The 13,281-nt window shown below is 39.7% G+C and overlaps 1 protein-coding gene across 1 annotated transcript in view; it reads left to right on the top strand.

Moving 5' to 3' along the window:
• CPA6 (carboxypeptidase A6) overlaps positions 1-13,281 on the top strand; it is a 325,618-nt gene that overhangs the window by 112,468 nt on the left and 199,869 nt on the right. The window contains exon 2 of the mRNA XM_032296286.1: positions 663-738. Coding sequence (XP_032152177.1) covers positions 663-738 — 76 coding nt within the window. The remainder of the gene's footprint in view (positions 1-662; positions 739-13,281) is intronic.

Genomic DNA, 13,281 nt, shown 5'->3' with positions numbered 1-13,281 from the left:
AGGACCTAGGCCAAACCCCTGGTGTTTTGGTAACAGTTGTAAACATTGATTTTTAATTTGTATCACTCTATAAAAAATTTGCAGCCATCAGCGTCTAACGCTGATGGCCCTCTTGTGTAGCCCCACAAGCCAGGTGGGTAGCTCTGGACCAGAGAAATGAGATGCCCCATAGAGATGGGCTTCTCCTTACTGTTCTCGGTGTGGGAAGAATTCAAATCAGAAACTTTCCCTACTGTGTGGATTTCACATCCTCTCACTGAAAGTCACATTCCTTTTCAGCATTAATGTTTAAAAAAAGAATGGCTTTTCTTTCTTCTGTCATTGGAAATTTTCCTTATTGGTATCTGCTCTGAGCAGCTCATGAAAGTTCCTGTCTCTTTCTGCCACTTTTCCTGTGTTTTGGGCCTTTTTCTGCATTTATAACATTAAATGTGAGTTTGTAATCTTCAAAAGCTGATGAAATGCCAAATAGCTTTAAGACAAGAAAAGAAGGGCAATGCAATCAAAGAATAACAAGAACTGGATAAAATACTTACTGGGTCAGTGAAAAGTTTTGCTGTTTTTCTTCCTAAATGCAGAGGCAGTTTTTTAAGAGGTAGGAAAAAGACGACTAATATCTTTATTTTAGAAAGGTAATTATCATCTTTTTCCTTATCTTGTAGTGATAAAGTGATAAGATTTATTCCCAAAACAGAAGAGGAAGCATATGCACTGAAGAAAATATCCCATCAACTTAAGGTAATAGAGCATCTACTCACTTATGGCGGAATTGTGCTTGTGGTGTGTTTACAGGGATTTGCTGACTGGAGTTGAATAATTGGAATTTATTAGCCAAGAAACTAAAGGCTAAGGAGATAACTCGAAAAATATTTATTTATTTATTTATTTATTTATTTTGAGACAGAGTCTCACTCTGTTGCCCATACTGCAGTGCAGTGGCATGATCTCAGCTCACTGCAACCTCCACCTCCCAGGTTCAAGCAATTCTCCTGGCTTAGCCTCCTGAGTAGCTGGAACTACGGGAATGTGCAGCCATGCCCAGCTAATTGTTTTTTTTATTTTTAGTAGAGACAGGGTTTCACATTGTTGGCCAGGCTGGTCTCGAACTCCTGACCTCGTGATCCACCCACCTCGGCCTCCCAAAGTGCTGGGATTACAGGTGTGAGCCACTGCACCCAGTTGAAAGAGCTTTTAAGGATGGCTAAGGCTACTCAAAATTTTTCTGACTGTGTGCCACACTTTGGGAGGCTGAGGCAGGCAGATCCCTTGAGCCCAGGAGTTCAAGCCCAGCCTGGGCAACATGATGAAACCCCATCTCTACAAAAAATATAAAAATTTAATCAGATGTGGTTTCACATGCCTGTAGTCCCAACTACTAGAGAGGCTGGAATGGGAGGATCACTTGAGCCTGGGAGGTTGCAGTGCGCTCTGGTGTCTCTTTTTTAAGACAGGCCCTCACTGTTGCCATGCTCTCTAGCCTGGGCAACAGAGCGAGACCCTGTCTCAAAAAACAAAAAGAAAATTTTCTGTCTGACACATCTATTTATTACCCATCTCTGAGGTAGAATGTAAATTTTACGAGAGAATTTGTCTATTTTTTGTTCATTGATGTATTCCCAGTTAGTGTCTGGAATATCCTAGAAGTTCAATACATGATTTTGTTGTTATTTTTCCTTAATGAATGAATGAATTTAGTTTCCAGTTTTCCAGAGCTGCTCTTTTTCTTCTCGAATCTTCCTACTGATCATATAGGCACTTTCCTCTTAATTAAAACTTTAAGCAGAAGTGAGTTGAGGAAAATTAAAGCCAGAAATTCAAGTTAATTCATTTTGCTATGTTTCAGTGGGTCTAATAAGAAAATTTTCTTGGCAAAGTTTGAAGGCTCTGATTATTCAATCTTTGATGAACATTATGGATTTTAGAGCTAGAGCATTTCTCTAACTTCATCAGTGTATATAATTGAGTGTTAGCTTTTACTTAAAAGTTATGATGAGAAGTATAGTGATTGGTTATTTTCCATGCCTACCAAAATACAAGCAAGTCCAAAAACATGTGGTGGTTTAGGCTTAGTCCTACCCAAAGTAGTGTAAGGGAATGAGGGAGGAAGGAGATATTGTGGCTTCTGGAGATATTTGTAATTAAAAAACTTTTGGTCTTTTATTTATGGTTTTTCTCTGACATCTTCCCCCTCAAATCTTGAATTTATTTGCAAATGATGTCTTGAACGATGAGTTGATTCCCTATCTTCTCCTCATTCCCAGCCCCTACACAAACAGTATTGAGTTCAAGTATGGTGTCTCATTACAGGGGCCCAGGGTGAGGATGCAGGACCCATCCCCAAATTGTGGCTGTTTTATGCAATACCACAGAGTATTGCTCACTGGGCATTTCTTAAACCTCCTTTTCTTCTCACAGGAATCTGCTTTTAGGAGGCTATTGTTAACCTCTTCTGGTCACATATGGGCATATATCCCACAATGTCCTTTTCAGTAGTTGTAGCCGAACGCTTTCTGAATGGTCCACCAGGAACTTAATAGTTGCAAAGGAGCAAAGCAAGTTTTGAGTGGAAGTTTCCAACTCCACTGAAACTGTATTTTCATATGCCACCAAAAAAATAAAATAGCCACTTTTCACTTTGGAATCCAGTGTTTTAGGGAACAGACATTCTGAAGCAAATATTGGAAAAAATATTTCTCAAAGGATGTTTCTACCATTTGTGAATCTATTTACGTATTAGGCCTGACAAAGTAATGAACTTGCACTGTTCAATTTGTGATGGTCACTTACCATTATCAAAAGCAATAAAATCACATTTGTGAGGACTGTAGGGGTTACTTATAAACTCTCAGAAATCATCATAGATGGAACCAAAAGCTATGACCGCAAATAGAGCTGCTGGTACTGATGACCACACATTTACATTGGGCCCTTTTTGGTAAGCATTTAAAGAAAATCATTCCTACAAACAGTTTTCATTTAGTCCTCAAGGAAAAGTAGTTACCTGGGGGAGGAAATGGTTTGGATGTAAGGGAGCTTAGGGGACAACTGAGAGAAGAGAGGGAAAGGGATCTGGTGAGGAAAGGGGAGCAGAGTGAAGGCAAGAAAGAAGGTTAATATTAAGATACCAACAGTGCTCTACTGATTCTACTCCACACGAAGTCACATCCAGCTCCTCTCAGCCACTGTGAGTCAGTCACAGGGCTACATGCTTCTGTAAATTGCTCATTTTAACAATCCTGTGAAGTGAGTGTATTGTTATTGCTGTTTTACAGATGAAGAAACTGAGAGAGACAGAGTTAAGTAACTTGCCCAGGCCACAGTATGGGATTGGAACATGTATCTCATCAGTGTCAAGCCCTCTAGGACCCAAATGGGGCCTGCCTCTAGCCTTAGTCAGTTTATTCTGATTATCTTCACAATGGAGAGGATTGAGGCCAAGTTTGCAGGGCAGTGGAGCCTAGACTTAGAATGTGAGCATTATCATACTCTCATTTACTTGGGCGCTAGAGTCAGGGGTCACCAAGACCATGCCCACATTCAGTGAGTTGCAGAAGGACTCACCCAACTCAGCATATAGTCTTACAGCTATGATTGGTCACAGCAAAGGATATAAAGCAAAATCATTAAAGTGAAAAAGCAGTATGGGGTGAAGTCCAAGGGAAACAAGGTTCAAGCTTCCAAGAGGTCTCCTCCAACAGCGTCACACAGGATGTTCTCAATTCTATCAGTAACAAGTTGTGACAACAAACATACAGTGTTGTCTACCAAGGAAAGTCATTAAAGACTCAGTGCCCAAGGTTTTTATTGGGGTAAAGTTATGTAGATAACCTCTGCCTAGCACATACCAGAATTCCAGACTCCCAGAAGAAAAGTGAGTGTTCAGCCTGAACTATATTATTATTTGCACAATCTAAGCATGCTGAGTCCCTTTTTTTCTTTTTTCTTTTTTTTTTTTTTTTTTTTTTGAGACAGAGTCTCACTCCGTCACCAGGCAGGTGCAGTGGCATGATCTCAGTTCACTGCAACCTCTGCTTCCTGGGTTCAAGAGATTCTCCTGCCTCAGCCTCCCAAGTAGCTGGGACTACAGGCACACACCACCACACCCAACTAATTTTTATATTTTAGAGACATCAGTAGAGATGGGGTTTCACCATGTTGGCCAGGATGGTCCCGATCTCCTGATCTCATGATCCACCCACCTTAGCCTGTCAAAGTGCTGGGACTTCAGGCATGAGCCACTGTGCCTGGCAGAGTCACTCTTATTAGTTAGGGTGGTGGTAACCTCCCTGAAATTCAACTTTCCAAATGCCAGCCAAGGACCAATTTTACAAGCAGGCCTTTCTAAAGATAGAATTTTTCAGCCCTGCTCTGTTAAATCTTTTCTGCACATTTCTTCATTTTCTTTTACTAAAGAAGTAGTTATTGGATTGATGTTGGAGGTGTTGAGTTCAGATAAATTTCTATCTAAAAGCATCATGTTACCTTGATGTCATTTTAAATTCAAATGATTTCACCAAGCAAACCATTTGTACTATGAAAAGCAGCAATTCTGGCCAGGCAGCGAAAGCAGCCTGCAGAGAAAAAAGAAGATGACTGTCTGTCATATTCTGCCCTGTGGAGCTGATGGGACAGAATTATGGGCATTTCTAACAGCTTCTTTGCATTCCCTGTGCATTGCCTCTAGAAGGGAAGGAGGGTTTGCCAGGAGACCTTTAGTTGCCTTCCTTCTCTAAATCACATGTGATAGAATTCTAAGATAGCCCAAAGATTTCTATCCCCTCTGGTGTACATGCCCTGAACATTAACTCCATTGAGGATGAGGAGGGGCCCGTGAATATGATGGGATAGCTATTCCTTTGATGATGGTACATTATATGGCAGAAGGGAAATGACATAAGGCAGACCTGACCTAATCAGGTGAGTGCTTTAAAAGCAAAGAGTTTCCTCCAGCTGTTTATAGAGGAGGTCAGCGAAGTGCTCCTGCTGATCTCAAGATAGCAGTTCACAAACTGGTACATTGTGAACTATACATGGGAGCCATGTGACAAGGAATTCCAATGGCCCCTAGGAAGTGAGAATGGTTTTAAGCTGACAGGCAACAAGGAAATGAAGACATCAGTCCTCCAACCACAAGGAACTGGATTCTGCCACATAAGCCTGGAAGAGGCAGCCCAGCGGACACTGTTATAGGACCACCAGGTTTGATTGCCCATTGTGCAGTAACATACCAATACACTGAAACAACAAGTTGCAGCAGAGAAATGGTTTAATAATTGTAGGGAAGCCACACAAGGAAATGGGAGGAAACCTCAAATCTGCCTCCTTGAAGAGCTTGGGTTTGGGTCTGAACAAGTGATGGGCTAAAGAGCTGGGATCACAGATTGAGAATTGAGAAGTGAAGTCATGGGATAGGGAGATGAAAACACTGCATTTCCTACTTTACAGTGCTGAGTCGGTTTCTTGGTGGAGGTTTTCACACTGGTTGGTGTCAGCTGTTCTGCTGGAATTCAAGATCTGAAAAACACTTTAAGCAATTCTTGGGCAGAAATGTTCAGTGCCAGAGAGTTCATCTATAGGAACAATGGAGGAGCAGGTGGTCAGTGTGCTATGTGGCTTTCAGTTAGTTAGCAGCTGCAGTGACTTTGCTAGAAGTACACCAGTCTACCCTGGTCAATGCCTAACTATAATTCTGCCTAAAGCTTGGCTTGTAATTCTCATGAGGGCTGTTTTAACAATTTGATTTTAGCCCATTGATACCTGAAGAGAGAATTCAGCCAGCCACATTGGGACTTCCAAACTACAGAACTGTGAGATGATAAATAGGTATTGTTTTAAGCTGCTAAGTTTGTGGTAATCTATTCTGCAGAAGGAGAAAACTCACACACACAGGGAACTAACAACCTATGTCTTGGCCCTTGGCTCTCAGATTCATATATGAATCTTTGTTAATTTTCCTGATTTCACTAACTGTAACCAAGCATCTTAAGGAAAGTGAAAAGTAATTGGACTACTTGCATAGGCTATAAATTCACAATGTCTTCTCTGAAACATGAACAAATGCGAATGCATGTGCAATGTTGAACAGAATCTGAGAAGAGACAGTCAAAGCATAGTTAATTAGACATAGAACTGCTGTTACAAAGCTGGTTACTTTCCTAATTAAATTTTATGGTTTTGCTGAAGCATTAAAACAAGAAAGTTAAACAGAAAACCATGCCCCCAGAGAACTGGATTGAGAAAGCACCAACCAATTAAATTGTTAATTAAGAGCATAACCATGATTTAAATAAATTTATGATGGAAAGGGAACAGTCTGCAGGTAGGTAAATTAAAGTCCCGGCACCACATTCTGCCTACATCTCTTTGCAAATTCTTTGTACTCTGAAGGAATAGAAATGGCTTTATGTAGGATCACAAAGTTTCCATTATAGAATTGACACACTCTTGTAGAAAGAACAATTAGTGACTTTTCTGTTTCTAATTTCCTCATCAGAAAGCTGTAGGATAGGAAATTGTTCTGTTTGTCCAAAAGTTTGTAATTTTTTTCAAACTGAAACCCAACCTCAGAAATATTAGTTGGTTTGTTAAATGTCATTGAATGACATGTCAAAAGTCATAAAATCACATGGGGAAAACTACTTGCTAGGAGGAAGGCTTCATCTCTCTTCCCTTGCTTTGTATGAGAAATGGGCTGCTGCTGTCCCAGGTGTGGACTCCCTCCCTCACACCCCAGTACTGCGCCATAGTTGACTACTGTCTTCTCTAATCCTCCTTGATGTACTCCGAATCATACACCAGGACCTACAGGACCTCTAGAACACCTATGATTGTGGGAGTTTATAAACTCAAACATCCAACTGGACAGTTTAATCAATTAGAAAACTTATGAGGAGGAAATGGGTGGTAGGAGTCATGCTGTGAAAATTATTCATTCTCAATTTAATTGAAATCCAATAGTGTGATCATAGGATTCCTTCATCATGCTTATGCTAGGCAGAATTCTAGGATGGCCCCCAAGACTCTTGGCCCTGGTACACACACATCTTCTCTCCTGAAACTCTAATCTAGGTATCACTGTAAAAGGATTTTGCAGATGTAATTAGGGTTCCAAATCAGCTAACCCCAAAACAGAGAGATTTCCCAGGTGGGTCTGACCTAATCAAATGAGACCTTTAAAATCAGAGTTTCCTCCCGCTGGTTGCAGAAGAGGCACTCAGACTACTCACTTTTGCTAGCCTGGAAAAACAAGCATCCATGCAGTGAACTGCCCTGTAGCAAGAAATTGTGGGTGGCCTCTAGATGCTGAGAACTGTCTAAAGCCTACTAAAAGAAAAATGGAGGCCTTGGTCCTACAGCCACAAGCAAATAAATTTGACTGACAGAATATAAGCACATATAAGCCCCAAATCAGACTACAGGCCAACTGACATCTTGCTTTCAGCCCAGTGACACCCCAAGCCAAGAATTCATACCCTGCCCAGACTTCTGACCTACAGAAATAACAAAATAATAAAACTGAGCTGCAAGCTTTGTGGTAATTTAGCAATAAAAATCTAACACATTAAATAGCCTGTGGCTTGGTATACTGGCTGAAGATACACAGAAGCATTATAAATGATATTTCATGAAAGGTAAAAGTAAGGAAGAGACCAAGAATTTGGCCTGTGAGTATGTTTTGGGTAGAAAATTACATCTCCACTTTTTGTTAAAGGTTTTGTAAGGAAAGATCATTAACTTTTACTTTCTGTGACATGATTTTTGAAAGAGAGGTAAAGCTGCTTATTATTCAGGCAGATGTCCAAAGGCAGTTATGGGTTAAATTTCAGGAATGAAATTTTCAAATCATGGCTTGCATTTTTCTCCCTCTATGTACATCTTGATAATCAATAAACTTAATAACAAAAACATATTAAGAAAATATAGTATGTTTTATAAAAGAGAAATACATTAGAAACATTCTTTCAAAAGGAAAAAACCCTCTACCATGTTATGATGATGATGATATACCCCAGTGATCCTTTATTTAATTTACCCAACTAAGTTGACATGACCTTGGACTTATGCCATAGTATTTTAATTTGTGTTTTCTTTCTATTTTAAGAATTTCTAAGTTTTGACATTCAATCTATTTTCAGACTAATTTTTAAACATTAAAAGGAATTGCTCTTGCCAGATGTAGTAATGGCCATTCCTAAGAGGACAGCTGAATGTTGGGTCTACCATAGTCCTTTTTTTTTTATTATTTTACTTTAAATTCTGGGCTACATGTGCAAATCATGCAGGATTGTTGCATAGGTACACACATGGCAATGTGGTTTGCTGCCTCCATCCCCCTATCACCTACATCTGGCATGTCTCCCCATGTTATCCCTCCCTGACCTCCCACCCCCACCCCACTGTCCCTCCCTTGGCTCCCTCCAACAGACCCCAGTGTGTGATGCTCCCCTGTGTCCATGTGTTCTCATTGTTCAGCACCCACCTATGAGTGAGAACATTCGGTGTTTGATTTTCTGTTCTTGTGTCAGTTTGCTGAGAATTACGGTTTCCAGATTCATCCATGTCCCTACAAAGGACACAAACTCATCATTTTTTATGGCTGCATAGTATTCCATGGTGTATATGTGCCACATTTTCCTTGTCCAGCCTATCATCAGTGGGCATTTGGGTTCGTTCTAGATTTTTGCTATTGTAAACAGTGCTGCTATGAACATACGTGTGCATGTGTCTTTATAATAGAATGATTTATAACCCTTTGGGTATATACCCAGTAATGGGATTGCTGGGTCAAATGGAATTTCTATCTCTAGGTCCTTGAGGAAGCACCACACTGTCTTCCACAATGGTTGAACTAGTTTACACTCCCACCAACAGAGTAAAAGTGTTCCTATTTCTCCACATCCTCTCCAGCATCTGTTGTCTCCAGGTTTTTTAATGATCACCATTCTAACTGGTATGAGGTGGTATCTCAATGTGGTTTTCATTTGCATTTATCTAATATCAGTGATGATGAGCAGTTTTTCATATGTTTGTTGGCCTCATATATGTCTTCTTTTGAAAAGTGTCTGTTCATATCCTTCAACCACTTTTGGATAGGTTTGTTTGTTTTTTTCTGGTAAATCTGTTTTAGTTCTTTGTGGATTCTGGATATTAGCCCATTGTGAGATGGGTAGATTGCAAAAATTTTTTCCCTTTCTGTTCGTTGCCAGGTCACTCTAACGATTGTTTCTTTTGCTGTACAGAAGCTCAGGAGTTTAATTAGATCCCATTTGTCTACTTTGGCTTTTGTTGCCAATGCTTTTGGTATTTTAGTAATGAAGTCCTTGCCTATGCCTATGTCCTAAATGGTTTTGCCTAGGTTTTCTTATAGGGTTTTTATGGTGTTAGGTCTTGTGTTTACATCTTTAATCCATCTGGAGTTAATTTTAGTGTAAGGTGTAAGGAAGGGATCCAGTTTCTGCTCTCTGCACAATGCTAGCCAGTTTTCCCAACACCATTTATTAAACAGGGAATCCTTTCCCTATTGCCTGTTTTTGTCATGTTTGTCAAAGATCAGATGGTTGCAGATGTGTGGCACTGCTTCCAGGGCCTCTGTTCTGTTCCATTGGTTTGTATCTCTGTTTTGGTACCAATACCATACAGTTTTGGTTACTGTAGCCTTGTAGTATAGTTTGAAATCAACGTGATGCCTCTGGCTTTGTTCTTTTTGCTTAGGATTGTCTTGGCTATGTGGGCTCTCTTTTGGTTCCATATGAAGTTTAAGGTGGTTTTTTTCCATTCTGTGAAGAAGGTCATTGGTAGTTTGATGGGGATAGCATTGAATCTATAAATTACTTTGGGCATTATGGCCACTTTCACAATATTGATTCTTCCTAACCATGAGCATGGAATTTTTCTCCATCTGTTTGTTTCCTCTCTTATTTCCTTGAACAGTGGTTTGTATTTCTCCTTGAAGAGGTCCTTTACATCCTTTGTTAATTGTGTTCCTAGGTTTTTATTTTCTTTGTAGCAATTGCGAATTGGAGTTTGCTCATGATTTGGATCTTTTTAAGTCTGTTCTTGGTGTATAGAAATGCTTGTGATTTCTGCACATTGATTTTGTATCCTGAGAGTTTGCTGAAGTTGCTTATCAGTTTAAGGAGATTTTGGGCTGAGATGACAGGGTCTTCTAAATATACAATCATGTCATCTGCAAATAGAGACAATTTGACTTCCTCTTTTCCTAATTGAATAACCTTTAGGTTTTTTTTTCTTGCCTAACTGCACTGGCTAGAACGTCCAATACTATATTGAGTAGGAGTGGTGAGAGAGGCATCCTTGTCTAGTGCCGGATTTCAAAGGGAATGCTTCCAGTTTTTGCCCATTCAGTATGATATTGGCTGTAGGTTTGTCTTAAATAGCTGTTATTATTTTGAGATATGTTCCTTCGAGAGTTTTTAGCATAAAGTGCTGTTGAATTTTGTCAAAGGCTTTCTCTGTATCTATTGAGATAATCATGTGGTTTTTGTCTTTGGTTCTGTTTATGCTGTGGATTACGTTTATAAACTTGAATATGTTGAACCAGCCTTGCATCCCTGGAATGAAGCCTACTTGATTATGACGGATAAGCTTTTTGATGTATTGTTGCAATTGGTTTGCCAGTATTTTATTAAAGATTTTTGCATCCTTGTTCATCGTGGAAATTGGCCTGAAGTTTTCTTTTTTTGTTGAGTCTGTGCCGGGTTTTGGTATCAGGATGATGTTGGTCTCATAAAACAATTTGGAAAGCATTCCCTCTTTCTGTATTGTTTGAAATAGTTTCAGAAGGAATGGTAACATCTCCTATTTGTACATCTGATAGAATTCAGCTGTAAATCCATCTGAACCTGGACATTTTTTGCGTGGTAGGCTATTAATTGCTGCCTGAACTTCAGCCCTTGTTATTGGTCTATTCAAGGTTTCAACTTCTTCCTGGTTTAGGCTTGGGAGGGTGCAAGTGTCCAGGAATTTATCCATTTGTTCCAGATTTACTGGTTTATGTGCATAGAGTTGTTTGTAGTAACCTCTGATTGTAGTTTGTATTTCTGTGGATTCAATGGTGATATCCCCTTTATCATTTTTTATTACATCTATTTGATTCTTCTCCATTTTATTTTTTATTAATCTGGCTAGCAGTCTATTTTGCTGATCTTTTCAAAAACCAGCTCCTGGATTTATTGATTTTTTGAAGGGTTTTTTGTGTCTCTATCTCCTTCAGTTCTGCTCTGATCTTAGTTATTTCTTGTCTTCTGCTAGCTTTTGAGGTTTTTTTTATCTTGTTCCTCTAGCCCTTTCAGTTTTGATGATAGAGTGTCGATTTTAGATCTTTTCTTTCTTCTCATGTGGGCATTTATTACTATAAATTTCCCTCTAGACACTGCTTTAAATGTGTCCCAGAGATTCTGGTATGTTGTGTCTTTGTTCTGATTGGTTTCAAAGAACATCTTTATTTCTGCCTTCATTTCATTGTTTGTCCAGTTGACATTCAGGAGCTAGTTGTTCAGTTTCCATGAAGTTGTATGGTTCTGACTTAGTTTCTTAATTCTGAGTTCTAATTTGATTGCCTTGTGGTCTGAGAGACTGTTTTGTTATGATTTCCATTCTTTTTTTTCCCATTTATTTATTTTATTGCAGTTTAGGTTTTGGGGTACATATGAAGAACATGCAAAATTGTTGCATAGGAACACACGTGGCAGTGTGATTTGCTGCCTTCCTCCCCATCACCTACATCTGGCATTTCTCCCCTTGCTATCTCTCCCCAGCTTCCCAACCCCCACCGTCCCTCCCCTATTTCCCCCCAACTGACCCCAGTGTGTAGTGCTCCCCTCCCTGTGTCCATGTGTTCTCATTGTTCAACACCCGCCTATGAGTGAGAACATGCGGTATTTGATCTTCTGCTCTTCTGTCAGTTTGCTGAGAATGATGGTTTCCAGGTTCATCCATGTCCCTACAAAGGACCCTAACTCATCGTTTTTGATGGCTGCATAATATTCCATCGTGTATATGTGCCACATTTTCCCTATCCAGTCTATCATCGATGGGCATTTGGGTTGGCTCCAGGTCTTTGCTATTGTAAACAGTGCTGCAATGAACATTTGTGTGCACGTGTCCTTATAGTAGAACGATTTGTAATCCTTTGGATATATACCCAGTAATGGGATTGCTGGGTCAAATGGAATTTCTATTTCTAGGTCCTTGAGGAATCTCCACACTGTCTTCCACAATGGTTGAACTAATTTACACTCCCACCAACAGTGCAAAAGCGTTCCTATTTCTCCACATCCTCTCCAGCATCTGTTGTCTTCAGATTTTTTAATGATCGCCATTCTAACTGGCATGAGATGGTATCTCAATGTAGTTTTGATTTGCATTTCTCTGATGACCAGTGATGATGAGCATTTTTTCATATGTTTGTTGGCCTCACGTATGTCTTCTTTTGTAAAGTGTCTGTTCATATCCTTTGCCTACTTTTGAATGGGCTTGTTAGTTTTTTTCTTGTAAATCTGTTTTAGTTCTTTGTAAATTCTGGATATCAGCCCTTTGTCAGATGGGTAAACTGCAAAAATTTTTTCCCAATCTGTTGGTTGCCGATTCACTCTAATGATTGTTTCTTTTGCTGTGCAGAAGCTGTGGAGTTTGATTAGGTCCCATTTGTCTATTTTGGCTTTTGTTGTCAATGCTTTTGGTGTTTTGGTCATGAAGTCCTTGCCCACACCTATGTCCTGAATGGTTTTGCCTAGATTTTCTTCTTATGGTGTTAGGTCTTATGTTTAAGTCTTTAATCCATCTGGAGTTAATTTTAGTGTAAGGTGTCAGGAAGGGGTCCAGTTTCTGCTTTCTGCACATGGCTAGCCAGCTTTCCCAACACCATTTATTGAACAGGGAATCTTTTCCCCATTGCTTGTTTTTGACTGGTTTGTCAAAGATCACATGGTTGTAGATATGTTGTGTTGCCTCCAAGACCTCTGTTCTGTTCCATTGGTCTATATCTCTGTTTTGGTACCAGTACCATGCTGTTTTGATTACTGTAGCCTTGTAGTATAGTTTGAAGTCTGGTAGTGTGATGCCCCCCGCTTTGTTCTTTTTGCTTAGAATTGACTTGGCTATGCGGGCTCTCTTTTGTTTCCATATGAAGTTTAAGGTGGTTTTTTCCAGTTCTGCAAAGAAGGTCATTGGTAGCTTGATGGGGATAGCATTGAATCTGTAAATTACTTTGGGCAGTATGGCCATTTTCACGATATTGATTCTTCCTAACCATGAACATGG

This window comes from Sapajus apella, unplaced genomic scaffold (assembly GCF_009761245.1).
Source record: "Sapajus apella isolate SASKATOON/1434 unplaced genomic scaffold, GSC_monkey_1.0 scaffold35, whole genome shotgun sequence".
Taxonomy (NCBI): domain Eukaryota; kingdom Metazoa; phylum Chordata; class Mammalia; order Primates; family Cebidae; genus Sapajus; species Sapajus apella.
The sequence above is the reverse complement of the archived record's forward strand: the minus strand, read 5'-3'. Positions and strand labels throughout refer to the sequence as shown.